This window comes from Halictus rubicundus, chromosome 8, assembly GCF_050948215.1.
Source record: "Halictus rubicundus isolate RS-2024b chromosome 8, iyHalRubi1_principal, whole genome shotgun sequence".
Classification (NCBI taxonomy): domain Eukaryota; kingdom Metazoa; phylum Arthropoda; class Insecta; order Hymenoptera; family Halictidae; genus Halictus; species Halictus rubicundus.
In genome coordinates, this window is record NC_135156.1 from 18,332,766 (window position 1) to 18,351,896 (window position 19,131).

The window sequence follows — 19,131 nt, forward strand, 5'->3', positions numbered from 1 at the left end:
GGTGGTTTTTACACGAACTACGTATCACCGTTTACGCGAGGATGCCCAACGAAATTATTTCAACGAGCCTCGAACAGTTCACATCTCGAAAATCAACCAAAGTATTTGTTATGCGACGACGGCTGCATCCTCCGTTTTCTCGATGCACGCGCGTATGCGCCTAATGTATAATAGACGTATTAGCAGTTCGCTTAAAGCCGTATCTCGCCTCTTTTCCGAAGACCGAAGCCGCCGAGATGAATTCGCGGCCATTTAACTAAATGCGTTTCAATTAAACGGCCATTTCGCGAAAAAATTAGCTGGAACGCCGGCCAAGGGAGTTCACCGGCAAATTGCGAAGCAGCGCCAGTCTGTTTGTTGTTCCTGGGAATGCGAGAAACAAATGAAAAGAACGTTTCTTCTTCTTTCGAGTTGGAACTTCGAGTTCTAATCGTTGCGGACGCGAAGGAGCGTGCAGAACGAGCAACTTGAAAATCTCTCTTTTCACATAATAACGCCAAACGAAATGATTAGATCGCGTCGCCGGGGGTTGTCTCGTTGGTTCGCGATTGAAGTTGCCGTCGCTGTCGACGGTGATATTAAAAATCACGAGATAATCCGCGGTGGATGTTGCGTTAACCATTAGCACTCGAATGGCGACTGTAAAAATTGCTGTATCGTTATTCAAAATATTTTCATCGCACGAAAAAATACACATAGAAGGGAAACATTCTATTCTTCGAGTCCAAAGGGTTAAGAGTCGGGGAATCGCGTAGACGCGCCGCGTTTGTCTCGGTGTCGGTGTTGTTTTCGAGAGGAACGAGAATATTTCGAATTTTCGTCGAGATTTTCGATGTAAATATTCGGGCCGCGCGGCTGTACGAGTGGTTGCCTAGCTAGGGGGTTGTCGAGGGGTTTGTCGAGGGGTGAGTTGCGAGAAAGGAGAGTGAAAGAGGGGTGAAACGGAGAGAGTGAGAGAGGAAGAGAGAGAGAGAGAGAGAGAGGGGTGGTTCGAAGCGAGTCGGTCAAAGTGGGGGTTGGTTGATCGACCGTATCCTCCTCCGGTTTTCTAGTCGCCCCGCTGAGCTCCGACGCTCATTCTGCCTCGATCAGCCGAGCACGCAAGTTCTCTGCATCCTCCCGGAGAACCGAGAACAGAGCTCTCGCGAGACAAACTGAGAGACACAGAGACAGAGAGACTGAGACAGAGACTGAAGTAGAGGGAGAGTGGGAAAGAAAGATAGACGAAACAACGGTTCAAGGAAGAGATTAGACAGACAGCTGCGAGAAAGGTAGACAAATAATATTCTCAGATATTTGTCGATGTGTTTTTCTTGCGTTGTACTATTCCGTTTGCTCGACGCGCCGTGCCGTGCCGTGCCGGTAGACATATATTTTTTCGTTCGCCGGGAATTCGAATCGACCGGCCCGGGGTCGATTTAATTGCCCGGTTTCCGTCGGACAAACTAAAATTATGTTTCCGTTGCTATTTTAGAAACGGCAAGGTCTGCTATCGCTATAATTGGATGAATTTCGGTTCGGGCCTTGCTTCTTCCATAGCTGTACTCCGCCGCGTCGCGTGGTAATTTCTTCGGAAAGCATCTCGAGTTTATACTTGAACCACTTCGAAATAATTAGAAGATAATTCGTTTACTCTCGGCTCTTCGGATCCGGCGACGTCCGATCGCGTCGAGAATACCGGCAACGGTAACAAATTTCATTCGATTTTGTTCTATTAGTTATTCCAACCCGTTAACCGACTGGTAATTTACAATATTTACAATTTTACAATCTATTTATACTCTCGGCTCTTCGGATCCGGCGACGTCCGATCGCGTCGAGAATACCGGCACCGGTAACAAATTTCATTTAATTTTGTTCTATTAGTTATTCCAGCCCGTTAACCGACTGCCATCTTACAATATTTACAATTTTGCAATCTATTTATACTCTCAGCTCTTCGGGTCCAGCGACGTCCGATCGCGTCGAGAATACCGGCACCGGTAACAAATATTACTCGACTCGGTTCTATTAGTTATTCCAGTAATTTACAATATTTACAATGTAATCGCGGCAGACTACGAGTAAAGGTGATAACACCTTTCCTCCGGTTAACGGGTTCGAAGCGCGTTGAATCGTCGAGGAACACGATCGTTGCGTCGGATACGAACAGCGCATACGTATGCCGCGTCGCGACGACTCGGTCGTGCGTCCTCGGTGTCTCTCGATGGCGTCGAAAAGAGTCGAGAAACTGTACGGGGCGAGAGTTTGGAACGCGATCGCCTCCTCCGTGGCTTGTCAATGGAGATACACGGTCAATGAAATGCATCTTTAATTGCGGGTCGCATAGGCGCGTACACAAACGCAAGTAACGACTATAGTTTTCCCGGACGCAACAAGTGTGCGATTTCTGAGTCTACTATATCCGGTTTCGTTCGATTCGACGCGACGCGACGCGACGCGACGTGACGCCGCGACGCTCCCACTGGTTTCGATTCGTCCGCGACGGCAACCTCTCGCCGTCGAATCTTTTTACGCGGCTACTTTATTTTGTTTTTATCCGGAAATCTCGCGAATTTTAATAACGCTACGATCCACTTCCGCTTTACTGGATACCAAACGACGCGGCGAAGCCTTACGCTCGCGACTCGCTTGTTACGCGAGTTTGCGGCAACTTGTTCCCGGACTTTTCGTTCTTCCGCCGAGCTTCCCGCAAGTACATTTCACGCGAGATTCCTGCGAAACTATTCGAGAAGTTTCCCACCAACTTTCATAGACCTTCAGAAGCGTTCGAGCTTAAGATGGCCGCGTCCGAATAGGCAAGCCCCGCGGAGGATGTTACCGATTTCAAAAAATTCGACGCTTCACCGGAAATTTCTCCGATTTCTCCGTTCGAGCAGTATCGTTGGTCGATCGACCCCTAACGCGGTTTTGCGCTTTGGCCCGAATCGGCCCGTTCTTTCGAACTCTGACATTTCGAGCCGATAGAATGGCGATCGGACGAGGCGATTGCACGGCCGGCCAATTTTCCTAGGGCTCGGTTAATTGCACGCTTAATTACCGGGAAACTGGTGGCCGCGTTGCCGTCAACTAATCGCGACCCGGCTGTAATTTCATTATCGAGACTACTCGTCGCTCGAAAAACCTCGTTGCAGCATCCCTACGTCGTTCCACCGTTTCCGGTGCGGCCCAGATACGGCTCTAACTCGATCACGGGTCTATCGATACTCTTCGCGGTTCGAATATCGGAAACAATCGGGCCGTGGCAGCCGTTCGACTCCGCGAACGTCGATAGACTTCTCCGGGGAAATTGGAACGCGATCTTGAACGTCGAACACGTTGGACAAACATTCCGATCGTTCGTAACGGAAAGAAAAATTTCAGAAAATTGTCGGAAAAATTTCTCGCCGGTGGTGCTCTGCTGAAGATTGAAGCCTCCTCTATACAAATAGAACTTAAACATTGATGTCATTAATTGGTAGTCTGTTCCACCGCTTTGTCCAGCAAAAATTAGGAATAAATTCGGTCGTGTGAAGCCCGTAGCCGTAAAGATGGCGGCACGCGAAGAGGAAGCTTTAATCTTTGAATCTTTGATGGTTTCGGTCCTAGGAGACAAATTTTGCAAAGTTTCCACGGGCAACCGAACGACGTCGTGTCGCTCTTGCAATTGGTCGCTATCTCGGAGATGTTGCGCGTTAATTGCCAATTACCTGGCACCTTGACTCTTGGGCGTTTCGATTCTATCGGGGGGAAGAAAAAATGGTTTCGCGTTTCGACGATTTCCGAGTAGATTTTCGAGGGAGACGGAATCGGTGTCGCGGCGTGCTCCTCGCGATTGATCGTTCGATTCACGATTCGAATCACGATAAAATGGTACCTGAGGATCCGCGCAACCTCTTATAGCAACCGCGACACGGTATGCCCGTTAATTTTTCACGTGCAATGGAAATAGATTCCTGACATTTCGCATTATGTGACATTTAAGTTTCTTTCGTAGTGACCTGCTATCTTCGTTCGAACGTAAACTTCGACCGGTACGGCAACGGGAACGCTCTACGCTAACGACGCTCTTAATCTAGATAAAAAAACGCTCGAAACGAGGCTGCGCATCATCGATCTCCACTTTCCTGTCCCGAAGGAGAACCCGAGAGAAACCGATCTCCGGCCGTGCGACTGATTCGAGAAATTCGCTTGGTGTTTCAGATGATCGGCTGGATCGGAATGCTGTGCCTGTACTCGGTCGTTTCGCTGACCGATTCCTTGCCGACCAACATGGCGCAGGACGCGAAGAAGCCCGAACAGACCATGAGACCGAAACGTAAGATCCTCGGGGATTTCTTTGTTGTTGCTGCTGCTCCTTTGTTCTCCTAGAATCGAACGTTATTCTCGGACATTTTTCAGTGAAGAGGGCGCAGGAGATGCTGATGTTCGGCAATCAGCAGAACCATCAGCCGGAGAGCAACGCTGCCGATCCGGTCCGGTCTTACGCGTCGTCGAACGCGGAAAAGAGTAAGACCCCGTTTTCGTTCTGAACGTTTTCGGCCAAATTCGGAAAAGTCCTCGCGTCGCGGAGACCTCGGAAAGAGCGTTCGTTGACAGAATCCTGACTGAGATTTTCCCCCGTTTCTGCTCGCAGGGACTCCTCTCTCTCCGTCGTCGGGCCTGGGAGGACTGAAGGTAGCGCTGTCGGAAGAGGACGTGGTTCGCTCGAAAACACCCTCGAACAGTCTCTACGATCGCGATAGTTTCTCTCCTTACGAGAAAAATTACGAGTAAGTTCACCATCGGCGACCCTGTACACGCGATAACCATTATAGGACCACACCGAAGCAACATCGAGCGAATGAGAGACGATCGAGAATAAGAAGAATGCTCGAGAAAAGTTGCTCGATGTTGCTTCAGTACGGAAACGAGCCGATTCTATCGTTTCGCCTTCGTAGTTCAAAGTTAATCGAGAAACTGTTTCGCGTCGCAGTTACGGAAAGGTTTCGATGAACGAGTTGGGCCAGCAAGAATCCAACGTCTGGGACGTGCCGCCGTATTTGCGCTACTACCTGAACGAGGATCGCCGGAAGAGGTCCGAGAAAGCCACGATCGCCGGATCCACCACCGTCAAACCGGTGACCGGTTCCTATCCGTCGCCGACGGCCACTCAGCAATCGGTGCAGTCGCTGCAGTCGCAGGTCAAACGGAGGTGAGTTGCTTATCCGTAATCTTTTCACACTAGAACTACCGGACCAGTCAAAATGACTGTTCCCTAATTTCTTCTTTTACAATTACTGAAATTGTAAAAATATTTTCATCGGAAATTTTTGTAACGAACCTCTTCATTGAAGCACATATTACGATAAAAGTTGTATGAACGGGCACAGTCTTGTCACCGTTACAAAGCAATATACGCCAGTCGCATTTGTTCCTCGGTAGTTCTAGTGTTAATCTAAACGTTACAAATCGTTGTTCTCCGTCACGGTTCGAATATCCGAGCAAGTGTTCGAAAAGCACGAGAACGCAGTGTACGGGGAAAAAACCGACTTGTAGCCTGCTTAACAGCATGGAACTGATTCGAATGAATTCCACCAATTTTGTAGAAACGTCCCGGTGCGGCGTCGCGCCGGGAAATGCACGGGACCGCTCGCGAACAGAGGTTTTAATTAGTCGGTTGAACTTGCGAAGCGGAGGGTAGTTGTTCGAGACAGTTTGACCGCGTTCTAGAGTCTCCCGGGGCGTGTAGCAGCGGATTCGCCCGTGGAGGAGCAGAACAGGTCGTTGAATCGAGCCAGGATCGAGCCGAGGTTTCTCGTTTGCTCTCGGCCACATCGTCTCTTTATTTCTTCGACGTTCCTTTCTGAATGGGGATGAGAGGGCCGGCGAGGGCGTTGCCCTCTGCGAAGCATCGTCTCGCCTCGCCTGGCCTGGCCTCGCCTCGTCGCGAGGCGAGTCGAGTCGAATCGAGTCCCACCGAGTCGTTCGATACGACTCGGGGAGGCTGTCGTTATCGAGGGCTGATCATGAACCGCCCAGCAGTGCCGAGCACCTTTCAACTTTGAACCCTCTACACCCTCTGTTCCTTTCCTTTTCCCGAACTCCTCCTCGACTCCGCGTTTAAACGCTCAATTGCAGCCGAGTTTGCTCTCGCGCCCCCTTTCCGACCAGCCCTCCCACGTACCGGGTGTCAACAGGGTGTGTGCTCTGCCAATTTTCTTCTCCGGAGTATAAGCAACTTCTCCCGTTTCTCTTCAAGTACCTGCGAGAATTTGCTCCCTTCTAGAGAACGCCGGCTTTGATCGTGAATTCTCGTGAACCTGAAAACGCGAGCCTCGCAACTCGCGACTCGAGTCGAATCGAATCGAATCGGACGTGGAGTATTTATAGCGGCTCCCATACACGGGGAAGATGGTGCGTCATTAATTAGGATGACGTGCGCGATGACGTATCGCTCTACGTCGGAGCATGAATTAATTATTTTCCAGTCAGCCGGCCGACCCTTGCGTCAGACCTTTATTTTTACGCGCAAACCTAGTCTCGCTTAGCCACCTGGCCGTCTATCCCCCTATCTCCCCCCCCCCCTAACCACCTATTCACCTATCCAACAACTATCCAACTATCCACCTAGCCGGGCGTGCATCGCCTGACCTGCAAACAAATGTCATAGGTCAGCATTGTCGGGGCACACGTGTACACGCGTGGATAATGCACAGTGTACCCGGTGCACGGTGTGCACGCGTGTATACACACACACGCGCCCACGCGTACCTGAACGGAAGTTAACACGTTCGTAGCGATGCAAAATGACATGAATGCTACAGCATTCAAATTTTAAAGCCAATTTTTATTCATTCAATTTTATACAACCTTAAGTTTTTGCAATTAATATACATTTCAAAGTCATTACTAATGACAGTTAACTTATTATTATTGTTTATGTCTAGTCAGATTTCGGATAGTACAACCAGTTTCAAGAAAAATTGCCTGTCTATATTTGCAGCTCGCTGAAATTTTTACTGTCCGTGAACGTGTTAATTTTCTCGAAACGGAGAACCTCTGTTTAAGCTCTGGGAAAGCATCGCGGATGAACTTTGAACATTTTCGTTGGCGTTTTAATCCGTTCCGAATGGCCGGAGGTCGCATGCATGTGCGTGTGTATTGGGTTGACCGGAAAGTTGGTGCCGTTTTTTCTGTAGGCGGTATTAGGATAGGTCCGATTATGTCAGAATGATTGAAAACGAATGGTTTTGTGTATAGTCTAAAAAGGTGATCCTTCAGGCATTTTTAGAAAAAAGTTTGATTAGGATACATTAATTTTTGTTAGTTTTGTACGCTCTTAACACGTTCGTCGCCGCGTCACCCATACGTGGCTGACATAATTATTTGTGCAGGTTTTAAAATGAACTTTTGCGTTGATATATTCATTGTACTAAACTTGATTAGAATCCGTAACATGCAAGAAAGTTGGAGGATTGCTCAGTATCACATATCTAATTTTTTGCATTTTTTATTTCATTAAATAACTCACTTTGATTTTATGGAATTTTTGGGGTTTCTAGTTGGGCGTTCAAAGTGTTAAATATGGAAGGAAACAGAGTGAATTATAGCTTTTTTTCTACCAAAAGAACCTTCTTATGCCTTAGTTGCGAGCTTCTTGAACCTCTTCAGACATCATGCCAATTGGCAATAGGCATGATTTACTGATTTCTACACTATGAGATAATAATTTGTGCACTTTAACGTGCATATAAAGCCAAGGATACAAATTTAAATATAAATCTTTTGTTTCGCGAACAAACTTCTCGAAATTTAGAAAATTAATGTTGTGACCTAGAGAAAGAGCAGATGAGGTAATAAAAAATCGTTCATTTTCGAAGTTTCTCTAAAGTTTTTGAAGAAACGTGTAGCCGTGTTACCATTATTTGCGGAGCCATTTCCTCCTGCTTCCCTAGAATGCCCATTCGGTCCACCGTACGGTGTAACAAAGATTTTCAAAAATTGTGACAGGCAGGTTAGCCGATATTTGCAGCTGATTTTTGTCAGAGTCCATTCTACATAGTTTGAACTTAATGCAATAAAAATTTCAAGATGGGATCTTTTCAGACTTTCTAGTTCTGCTCTATTAAAGTCAACCAACCGGCATAGAAAACTGGTACTTAAAAAATCTCTAAAAATTCTTGTAAACGACTTGATTAACGAACTTTGCGAACAGAATGTAAATATTTACTCAAGTTAATATAGAATATCGTGCATAGAAGCTTAAAGATTCATATTTATCGCTCTGACATAATTTTCTTCAGAACAAATATAAACGTACGATTTCGCCGTATTACTGTTCGAAGTTTTCACGTATCGATTTCGATACTTCTATCGCTATTAATTGAATTATTATGGGTATAGTTAGGCTCGATAAACGTCCCGAGAGAGGAATATATTAAATGCTATATCTATTTTCTGATATGGCTTTTTTCCCACGTAAAATGGCCATTCGCGACACTGTGTTGCATGTGGCGATACTGGCTAGGTGTGGGCGCGAGAGCGTGGGCGTAGGTGTGGGCGTATCGTTGTACGTGTTGGCGCAGCAATCGGGGCTCGTTCGATAACCGTGACGCAATAGGGTAGATTTCCAGCGGGGTGGGTCCACGAAAAGCTGAATGGAGCCACCGAGCTAAAGTAGGTCAGGTCTGACTATCGCGTGTCGCGTCTCCCGTCTCGCATCTGGCAACTAGCGTTTTCGCATAATCGTGCATCGGCCAATCAGCTAACGAGAATAGCTACTCAGCCTCCTCGAGATGCATAATAATTTCTAGCCCCATCTACCCCCTCTGCCTTCGCCTCTATCTCCTCTGTCTCCGTCGTCGCTTCCGTCTTCGAGTCACGTGCCAGCCAACGCCATTGTTCGGACACTTGGCGAAATTGAATCGACGTGTCCTACAGATTTCCCGTCCACCCCCTTCGTCTATTTGTTCGCGTTCGAGGAAACGTTATCGCACAGCCCCTTTCACAGAAAGGGGAAAAACGTTTCCGATTGAAGGCTGTCGCTCGGTTAGCTTAGGGTACGGACGCATTACCATCACGTGCTATCGCGTTACATACCGAGGAAATGATAACGCGTATATGTATACATACAGCTGACACTCGAAGAATGTCACACGTGTTTTCGCGTGTCTTTCGTGTGCCTGTACCCTAAAAGGCATCACACGTAAACGACATACTGGACCGACGTTAACGTATTCGTTTCTATCAGAGTCCACCGTAATAATTAGACTGCGGATTTTATGCGTTTATGACAAAAATGGGTAGGCACAATTTAAAGCAGTGAAGATATTGAAAAGATTTAAAGGGGCACCAGCGTATTCGTTTCAGTTTAATAAAAGGATTGAAATAAGAAAGAAATTTTTGTTTCGCTCCTGTGTTTTGGAATCGATATTTTTTATTTTGCATAAAGATCCGCAGCCTAGTGATAATGTAAACGTTGGTCTGGTATAATTGGTCTTGAAATGAGAAAGAAATGTTTGTATCGCTCCTGTGTTTTGGAATCGATATTTTTTATTTTGCATAAAGATCCGCAGCCTAGTGATAATATAAACGTTGGTCTGGTATCGGTTCCGTGTCCGCGAAAGAAATTTCGAGAGAAATTCCAAGAAAGAAATGGAATCGAATTTCTCCGCGTTGGGGTAAGTTCGCGTGGACAATTTCAAACGTAGAACGGTTCGAATCGGCACTTTCGAATTGTCCTTTGACCGGATCATGGTACAGGCGCATACGGAATCGAATACGCTCGCGGTCGCATCGGCAGACCAAGAGGAAAAGCTGAATGAAACCATCTGACGAGTCGGTTCCGTTTTGGCATATGGCCGACCAATCAGCTGACGGCGTCGCGACGCGACGCGCCGCGCCAGTCTTCCCTTGTATACCCTGATATCGATCATTCTCGCCGGACTCTGTGTGTACCGGGCATGCTCCGCTAGGAACGAGGAGCGAGGACCTAGACACGACCTACCACAACATCCTGTCGAGCCTCGGAAATGGCCGAGTGCTGCTCGCACAGAAACAAATCACGCCAAATCAAACAAAACTATCCCGATATCGAGATCATTCGTTAACGACGGATTCTCTGGTGAAGACAAAATTCGGCATAAATCAATAAATTGATATTTACTTAACGGTTCAGTTTAGAGAGCTTTCCGAAACGTAGTTCTCTTTTTAACACGTTGACTGCCATGTCACCCACATGTGGCTGACGGAATTATTTGTCCAGGTTTTAAAATGAATTTTTACATTGATCATCATTGTGCCATTAAGATCTCTAAAATGAAAGAAAGTTGGAGGACTACTGAATATCATACATTTAATTTTTTTCAATTTTTATTTCATTAATTAACTTACTTTGATTTTATGGAATTTTTTAGGTTTCTAGTTTGGCAATCAAGGGAGGAACCTTGTGTAAATGGCCTGTTTTTCAAGAATTCTTTTTTGAAAGATATAATGCGTGATTTAAAATTCAAGGTATCGTTCGTTAACGTTATAATGTAAGCAAAAATATTTTTTAGAAATTTCAATCGTTAATATCAATGGTACAATGGCGGCTCGAAAATAGCATCCTGGAAATGCGCCGTGCAGCGTACAGTGCAGAAAAATGATCTGAAACAAGAAAATCAAAATGGAGTCGTTAGCTTATGCAAATACGCACGATATGACGTTTTTCTTTCATTAAAATTTTCAAAATTACAAAAATGGCAAAGTTTTGAAAAAAAACAGATTTTCTGTTAATAACAATGTTTGAAATAAAAAATTAAAAAATCGGAGCCCGTCATGTTGTGGCCAATTATTTATAGAATTATACATACCAAATTTTATAAAGATCGAGTAATAAAACAATATGCAATTGAAATACACATTTTTGGTTAATGTTTATCGATAAAAGACAATGGAAACACGCTTCAGTTTTTAAATTCCAGAATAAATTTTTCAATTTTGCAGCCAAACTTTGCACAGATTCTTTTCTACTAATTGGAAATAAGAGCCATCCTAACGATACGCTTTTGCCGTTCAGCGCAGCTCAGCGTCGCAATTCGAATGCGGTGTAGTATGCCGTCGGCAACAGTATCTGATTTCGAACGGGGCCGAATCGGAAACCGATATCGTTTCGAAACCATGGAACGCGGTTCGAATGTCCGGAACGTCTCGTCTCTCGATCGACATTAGAAACCTACACGAAGATCGAATGTACATACACGTTCACGCGGATATCGCCTTTGAACTAAACAAGGACACGTTTGATAATTTGTTGGTCGGTATCTTCTCTTGCGTGCATTTCTCGAATCGACTTTGACCTCGACGAAACAGATTCGAAAGTATCGTATGAAGGGACATTGATATTTTTTAATAATTTTTCGAAAGCATTCGCCTCGCGAGGTTTAACGCTAGAACTACCCAGCCCGTCGAAATGGCGGATTTCTTTTCTTTTCGTCGAGTTGTTAGAAATATGTCTTTTTATAGTACACAGTCCGTTATTCTTATATGTTACAGTAAGAATCCTATGAGATTTGAACGAATTAAATCCTGTTATTATTATACAGGAACGTAAGTACATCGGTCTCGTTTAGGGCTCGGTAGTTCTAGCGATAAAGCGAAACAACGAGCGAACGATCGACTGTGCCAACGTAACGGTGTACATAAATGGTAATTTTCAGCGTGCCGATTTACCAAGAACCGCGATTCAAGAGGGAATTGAATAGAGTTGTTGATATCGATCCGGAGGACATGTTGACCTTGCTGTCACTCTGGGAGAACGAGCGTCGCAACCGGTAAGCGCGAGAACGTTGCCGATAATTCCGAACGAGCGCGTAGATTTCCATCGACACTACAAATTTCTCGTTCTCTTTCCAGAAACTGGCACAAATACATGAACGAGGACTACGAGAACATGGACGAGGATGGCAATCTTCTCGAAGAGGAGGACCCCCGAAACGGTGAGTCGACAAATTCCTTCGATTCGAGCGATTCAACGCTGAACCCACCGAACGCTAAACCTACTAATACCCACGTGTCATCTAATAACAATGATACGATCTTCCTCTTCGAATGAGCCCTGTACCAGCGACAAAATATTCTTATATAAGGACAAAAAGTTGAGGCACGTAAAACCATTTTTTGCCCAATTTTGTCGGTAACGTAGTCGCTCTACTTTATCGCGAATTACGGATTCTTGGCTCTTAATTTTTGGCCTACTTCTATCGCTTATATTACCAAATATCTGCATAATCTCGTCAGCTGATGACCAGCGTGAGCTAGATTGAACCTTCCTCTTTCGAATGAGCCCTTTACCAGCGACAAAATATTCTCATACAAGGACGAAAAGTCGAGGCACGTGAAACCATTTTTCGTCTAACTCTGTCGGTAACGTAGTCACTCTACCTTATCGTGAATTACGGAGTCTAGGCCCTAAAATTAAATTTGAAAAGAATTATTATAACGAAAGTAAATGAAAAAGAATTCTTACATTATTTTAATCAAACGACTCGTCCTCATCCTGATCCTAATACACAGTGATCCCCTGGATGGACTCGCCGATCTACCCGGTTCGCCGTTATGGCGTCGATTCTCTGTCGCCGTCCGACATCGGCATCGTCCGTACCCATCCGCCGAACTATTACGAGCAGTATGCGAACCAATACGGCCAACAGTTCGATTCCGGGTCCCAGTTCGCCGACGGCAGCTCTCAGTACGGCCTAGTCTATCCTCAGCAGAGTTATTACAACGCACCGGAGAAGAGGTTCATGGTCTCCAGGAAACGCTCGCAGGTCGGTAACAGTCGTTCGATAGCATGATCGTAGCACCGACCGTAGCCTACAGACATCGAAAATAAAAGATACCCGATCAAGTGCCCTCGTTTCTTGAATTTTGTTCGAGCAAGATATGGGAAATTTAGCTTATCGTTAGTTTATGTTGTTATACAGGGTGTTCGACTACAGTTGGGAGAAAATTTAAGGGTTGGTTCTCCGTAACAATATTATTCTAACTTCTCGAAAAAATTCAAATAGTATAGTCCAATATTGACAAAGTTATGCGATTTTCAAGAGCGTCCGAATATTAGTAGGAGTCACTGTATGTATCTGCACATTGATCGCGGATTCTATTCAGTGGCGGAGGAATTGTTGAATAATTGCAACGAGCGAGCACCTACTGTATCTTACCAAAGTATTGTATCGTACTTCGTATTGTTTTGAAGTTTTCGTCTGATCTATCTTGTTGGTTTTGCAGACGTACGATCCATACTCGAGCGCCGGCCAGTACCAGATGAGCTCGCAGACACGGGGATTTCCGTACCAGCACCGTCTGGTATACTAAGCTCGCTCGACTTCGACCCGACCACCCAAAGCTGAACAAACGGACGAACGATACCAGGAATAAAATTTGGGAATTATCGCATTTCGAATGTGGGATGAGAGAGAGAGAGAGAACGATCCAGGGCGGATCGAAGGCGATCGAGGGCGATGAAGAACACGAGCTGCTAACGTATTCCGAACCCTTCATTTTCGCTATTTTGTCTTTGTTGTGTACACGGGGCGATACTTGCTCGCGAGGCTGGCGAGGAGCAAACAAAGACAGAAAGAATGAAAGACTACTTGTTATACTTTAAGAGAAAACACGGTGCTCGAAAAGACTTCTGGTTCGCGAGGCCACGCCGAAAAGCGTCGCAGATCGTTTGGCCAACAGTCTCTCGGATCCTTGGCAAGCTCGACAATTATGTGAAACGAAATTTGGCCCGTAGAGAGAGAGAGAGAGAGAGAGAGAGAGAGAGAGAGAGAGAGAGAGAGAGAAAGTTGGCCGAACGCGAGATTGTGTGCGCTGATCGGCGTGCCCTCGCTTACTCGCGCACTGGCGCATTCGCGCATTCTTCCGCTTGAAACGACAGGATCGAGGGGGCTCGTACGCGTTACGATCGCGGAAGGAGCTCTTCTACGTCTCTTCTACGCATCGCTATCCAGGCCCGTAGAAATACGGTGACTTGTATCGTCCAGGAGACATACTTAGGTGGCCCCTTAGGGGCCACCACCACTTGAGGTTAGGCCTTGGCAACAAATATCGAGAAATCCACGCCTGGACCGTACAGCGTTCGTACGAGAAACGTTCTCGAGCCATTCCCGAGTCGAAATGGTAACCCGACAGTTTGTCGTTGGAGGAGAAATCCGTGTAACGCGTATCGGGCTGCCAGGCTACATTTAAGCTCCACGACTGAAATCCTTAAACGATCGTACACAGTATTCGAATCAAACTACCCCTCGGCCGCTTGGTTTCCACCGGGATATGGCTTTCTTTTTTCGAACACGGGATGGGATCGTTCCAACGCAACGGTCTGGACGCGGAATTCCGACCGGTCGATCGGTATACGGTTCGAGAAGGACGACCAAACGGAAAAGGATCCAACGGCGAGGAGAAGAACGAGGAAAGGAATCGAGGTACACCGGTAATCAACTGGCAAGTAACTTGCGGGAGCATCTTGTAGAAACGCGCGGACAAACGGAAGAAAAAAATGTGACAAGTTACTTGCTGGTCCGTCGAACGTGTCCTTGAACGCAAGGTTTTGCGAGAACGGTTCGGAGAAAATGGGGAAAAAGGAAAAATGGTAAAGAAAGCCGCGATTTCTCTGCCCTCTGACCGAGAGTAATGGTCAACGGTCGAAAAAAAGGAAGCGTTGCGCGGAACTAATTGTAAAACGATTCGACGCCGAGCGTTCGGTTCGGCGTCGAAACGCTAAACGACATATCTTCTATTTGGATTCACGCTTTATACTCCGATCCCGCTCCGACTAAACGTTCCCCTAGACTTTTTACCGTTATAATCGTCAATTAATTTCCTAGCCGTGTCTACGGTTACAGATCGAGATAAAGATAGCCGATATCCGATATGCGATAACCGATAATGGACGAGGATCGCATCGCGATCGATCGAGGCGATCAGATTGTTCGATCACCGTTTACCCCCGCGCAAATCTCGACGACGTTTGCTGTATCGAGCCGATATCCGCGCGCGCGCGGCCCAGGTTCGGATTCAGCGATCCCGTTTCGATCGAAACGACGCCGAATCGCCGATCGAACATGTCTGAAACCCCTGAAATCGTACGCCTAAAGTTGCTGAAATCCCAACCGTCGAAGCATCGAACGCGAGAGAACAGAGTTCGAGACTGGAGCGATTTTCAACGACGAGTTCGAATTGAAAGTTTGGCGGTCGAAATCGAAATCGAAATCGAAACCTGGCCGAGCCCGAAGCGCGAAACACCCGTTACCGATAATCCATCGTCTACCATTGTTAGCCGAGCAGAGTAGAGAGGGTTAGGCGTGGTTCGGCGGAAACGGCAAGTCACCGGAACTCCGCATCCGACGATTCCGTTTCTCGATCGAAAAAAAACCAAACACGGCCTTCCAGTGCAGCAAACTTGTTCCGAGGAGACTGAATAATTTAGGCCTTTTTCGTGTTTCGTTTGTCTCGTTTATCTCGTCGTCTCGTTTATCCTCTTATCGTCTTATCCTCCTATTCCGGTTCGCGAACCAAAGAAAAGAAAAAGGAAAAAACGCGTTACAAGAAAAAATGCAACGGAAGAAGGATATTCGACGAACTCTTTGCGACTCGACGTTTACCGCATATATTTTTGACGATCGTTTAGCGCGTAGTTTACATTTACTTCTAACGATAATAAATTAAGTACTGCCGAGACGACGACGAAGAGCAATTCGGTATTTATTATACGATATACATATACATATTCGTATACGTATATCTATATGTACATGTACATGCATATGTATATATGTAATTAACGTTACTCGTAGACGATGGGAAGTATTGATTAGTTGTCGTACGATTTAAGAAATAACGATCGATCGGGCTTGCGTTTCCACCGGAAACAAATCAAAAAGAAATTGTAGGTATCGACGACAGCAAAGAGCGCAGTGATCAGCGCGCTAAATAAAAATTTCGTGGATAAATCGACGCGCCCGATCGTTGGTTGCCTTTCGTTTGACGTTCTTTTCCGACGATTTCGCTTTCGCTTCCGCTTCCGCTGTCGTTCTGATTTTCATAAGACCTGAACTTTGACGACACGCGACTCGAAGCTCCGCGGATCGGTTCAGTCCCAACGAACAGCTTTGTACGACCGTAAACTGCTCTGAACATGCTCGACAGCGGCTAACCGTCGCGTCGTCCGTTTTACCTTACGATGGATTCTATGTGTGCGTACTAATCAATAAGTATCGTGTAAACGTGTAAACTTTCGAACTCTATTATACGTGTGCAGTCTTAAAAATCAAAATGAAACACCGGGAAAAAGAACGCGGATAAGAACAAAGGAAATTTGTTAGGCTCGTACAAATCGAACAGCGAAAGAAAATAGGAGGAGGAAGAAGAAGAAGAAGAAGAGGTCATGTGTGTGTCACCCGTGCGCCGTAAATATTTTTCAAACCCATGGTGCTTTTGATCGAACGATATATAATATTGTAAAACGATATGAAAGAGAAATAATATTAATAATAATTATAATTATGATAATTATAATAATAAATAACTATATTCTATTCGGACGTATTAATTTCTGCAGCAATGTTTATTCTTCCCTCGAATTCGCATTCAAATTCGAATTCCGCGCGCCGCGTCATCCGAGCGAGATGAAAAAGTTGAAGATCGTCGCGCGGCTACCATTTTGCTTCCTCTCGGAGAATCGTTTCTTTTCGAGAGATCAATTTTTCCCGTGAATTTCGGAAAATGCCGAAAACGGTGACCTGGCCGGACAAGTCCAACAAGAACGTCGATTGGAAATTGCTGCAGGCCTGTAACCTACGCCATAAATCGCTCGCGAGAGAAGCGCTCGCGCAGGTTCGACGACGAGAATTACAAGACCTTACAAGACCGTTACAAAAACGTTCACCGGAACCCACTGGTTCCGTCAGAGAGGACATGAGAGTGCTCACGCTCGGAGTTTTAGTGTCACCACTTTTCCTGGATCACCTTTTTAGCCTGGAACAGAACCTGCATCATCTTTTTAGCCTGGAACAGAACCTGCATCAACTTTTTAGCCTGGAACAGACCCTGCATCATCTTTTAGGCTGGATCAAAGCCTACATAGAAGAGCCTCTTTTAACATAGAAGTAGCATCCACTCTGGCATTAGTTGGAATCCGCTGCTAATGATGCAGGTAAGATGATGCTGATTCTGGTCCAGGCTAAAAATTAGACTAGGGGGCAGCACTATACCGGGGACACTAATATCCCGGGCGTGAGCACTCTCATTTCCTCTCTGGTTCCGTTCCATTGCTGTGGCGCATACGCGAGGCTCTTTTTTGATACGGTTTCAAAACTGGCTCGAACGGATTTTCGTCGAGAGCGTTTTCTATCATGTTAACACTTTACCGACCAGTACCGGTTGGACATCCCATGCACTTCTTACCGATCATTCGACCACAAATACATACTTCCCTGACACCGGCTCTATTTACCCGGTCTTCGTAAATTCGCGATAAGGTAGATTGACTACACTTCCGGTCTTCGTAGATTCGCGATAAGGTAGAGTGACTACATTACCGTCAAAAAATAGTTTTACGTGCCTCAAGTTTTCGTCCTTATATAAGGACAAAAAGCCGATTAATAGGCTACCGGTTGGTACAGTGTTAAAGAAAGAGCCGAGCTTGCAAGGTCGCTCGAATTTTCCCGCTTACAGCGTTAACGGGATTGTCCGCAGGGCGCGAACGTGAATTGCAGAAGATCGGACTTTTTAACGCCCCTGCATATCGTCGTTGAACACAACGACGTCGATCTGGTTCAGCTGCTCTGCGATCAGGCGTCGGTGGACATCGAGTCCAAAACGATGTACGGTAACTCGATTCCAATGAAATTTCAACCGATTCGGCGCGTTCGAATGAAAATGGTAAACCGTTAATCTAATCGAGCGATCGATCGATCCGACGGGCAATTCGGCAAGGTTTCACGCCTCTTCACGTGGCGGCCCTCCTCGGTCGCAACGAGTCGCTGAGAAAACTGTTGGAGAAGGGCGCCCTGGTCGACTGCAGGGACCATTTCGACAGATGCCCGTTGCACTTCGTCGCCGTGCGAAATGACACCAAGAACGCCAGCGTTTTGTTGAAGTACAACGCGAACGTGAACGTTTACGACGTCTTCCACGAGAGCCCTGTGTCCTCCAGCATCAAGCAGACGCCCCATTTGCCTATGATCATGCTACTCTTGAAACACGGGTGAGGAAAATCGTTGAAAATCGTTGTTTGTTCAGGCTCCGAGTCGGTTCTTCGTTTCAGAGCCACGATCGAATCTTCTGCCGAACACTATACTTTGGGGCCGGTTCTCGAGACCGTTTTGTCGGCTCGCCTCCTGTCGGACATGAGCGTGCTCGACCTATTGTTCCAGAAAGCGGACGTGAACACGACGGATTTTATCGGATTGCGTACGCCGCTGCATATCGCCGCGATGACGGGAAATTTCTTACTGGCTGTGTCGGTTTGAAATATCTGCTACGGCTACTATTCGATCGAATCGTTGCTTTATCCCGCGTTATTCCTCGACTATGCTCTTTCTCGCGATCGTGCAGGTATCTCGTTGAGAAAGGAGCTGATCCAAACAGGAAGAATCGAGCGGGTCTCACGCCGATCGACGTAGCCATCAAAGCGAAGAATTTTCAAATCGTTGATCTACTGGTCAGAACTGCGAATTCTGGCCAAAACACGGAACATACTTGATTTCGGCAGATATCATTGTTTATTCGAGTGCGCTTTTCCCGTAAGACGCAATGCAAATTCCGGCAAGAATCGTTTGTTCTGTTCAGGGGTCCGTACAGCGCCAATCGATGCAGCGGTAAAACGCTCAAACTGCTAGCCAAACATTACCGACAGATGAGAAATTACCGACCGCGCCATCTCTGTCGGTAACATGTGACTAGCAGTTTAAGCGTTTTGCCGCTGCATGGATTGGCGCTGCTCGAACCCCTTGCACGAGCTTCAAGATTTCGCCGCAAGAGACGCCACCATCGGGAACATCTCTATCGGGATCGAGAACGTGTGGCGCTGTACTAACACTTGAACGGAGCAAATGATTCTTGCCGGAGAAATATGTATTGCGTCTTATGGCAAAAACGGCAAGAATCATTTGCAATCCGTTTCTA

General features: G+C 46.3%; 2 protein-coding genes across 3 annotated transcripts; both read left to right on the forward strand.

Annotated features, from left to right (window-relative positions):
* Positions 1-1,066: 1,066 nt before the first annotated feature.
* Positions 1,067-15,383, forward strand: LOC143356246 (prohormone-2). Of its 2 annotated transcripts, none has more exons than XM_076791769.1 (11): positions 1,067-1,271; positions 4,183-4,297; positions 4,381-4,488; positions 4,616-4,751; positions 4,955-5,173; positions 11,661-11,774; positions 11,857-11,939; positions 12,517-12,770; positions 13,231-13,737; positions 13,770-14,310; positions 14,373-15,383. In XM_076791769.1, the coding sequence occupies exons 2-9, from the start codon at positions 4,183-4,185 to the stop codon at positions 13,315-13,317; spliced, it is 1,116 nt and encodes a 371-aa protein (XP_076647884.1). In that variant the 5' UTR covers positions 1,067-1,271; the 3' UTR covers positions 13,318-13,737; positions 13,770-14,310; positions 14,373-15,383. The 2 variants fall into 2 exon arrangements, with proteins under 2 accessions (XP_076647884.1, XP_076647883.1); XM_076791768.1 differs by having other exon boundaries at positions 13,774-14,310.
* A 2,443-nt stretch (positions 15,384-17,826) lies between these two features.
* LOC143356726 (nuclear factor NF-kappa-B p105 subunit) lies at positions 17,827-18,709 on the forward strand. Its single transcript, XM_076792637.1, has 4 exons — positions 17,827-17,833; positions 17,941-18,211; positions 18,272-18,466; positions 18,562-18,709. The coding sequence occupies exons 1-4, from the start codon at positions 17,827-17,829 to the stop codon at positions 18,707-18,709; spliced, it is 621 nt and encodes a 206-aa protein (XP_076648752.1).
* Positions 18,710-19,131: the final 422 nt, after the last annotated feature.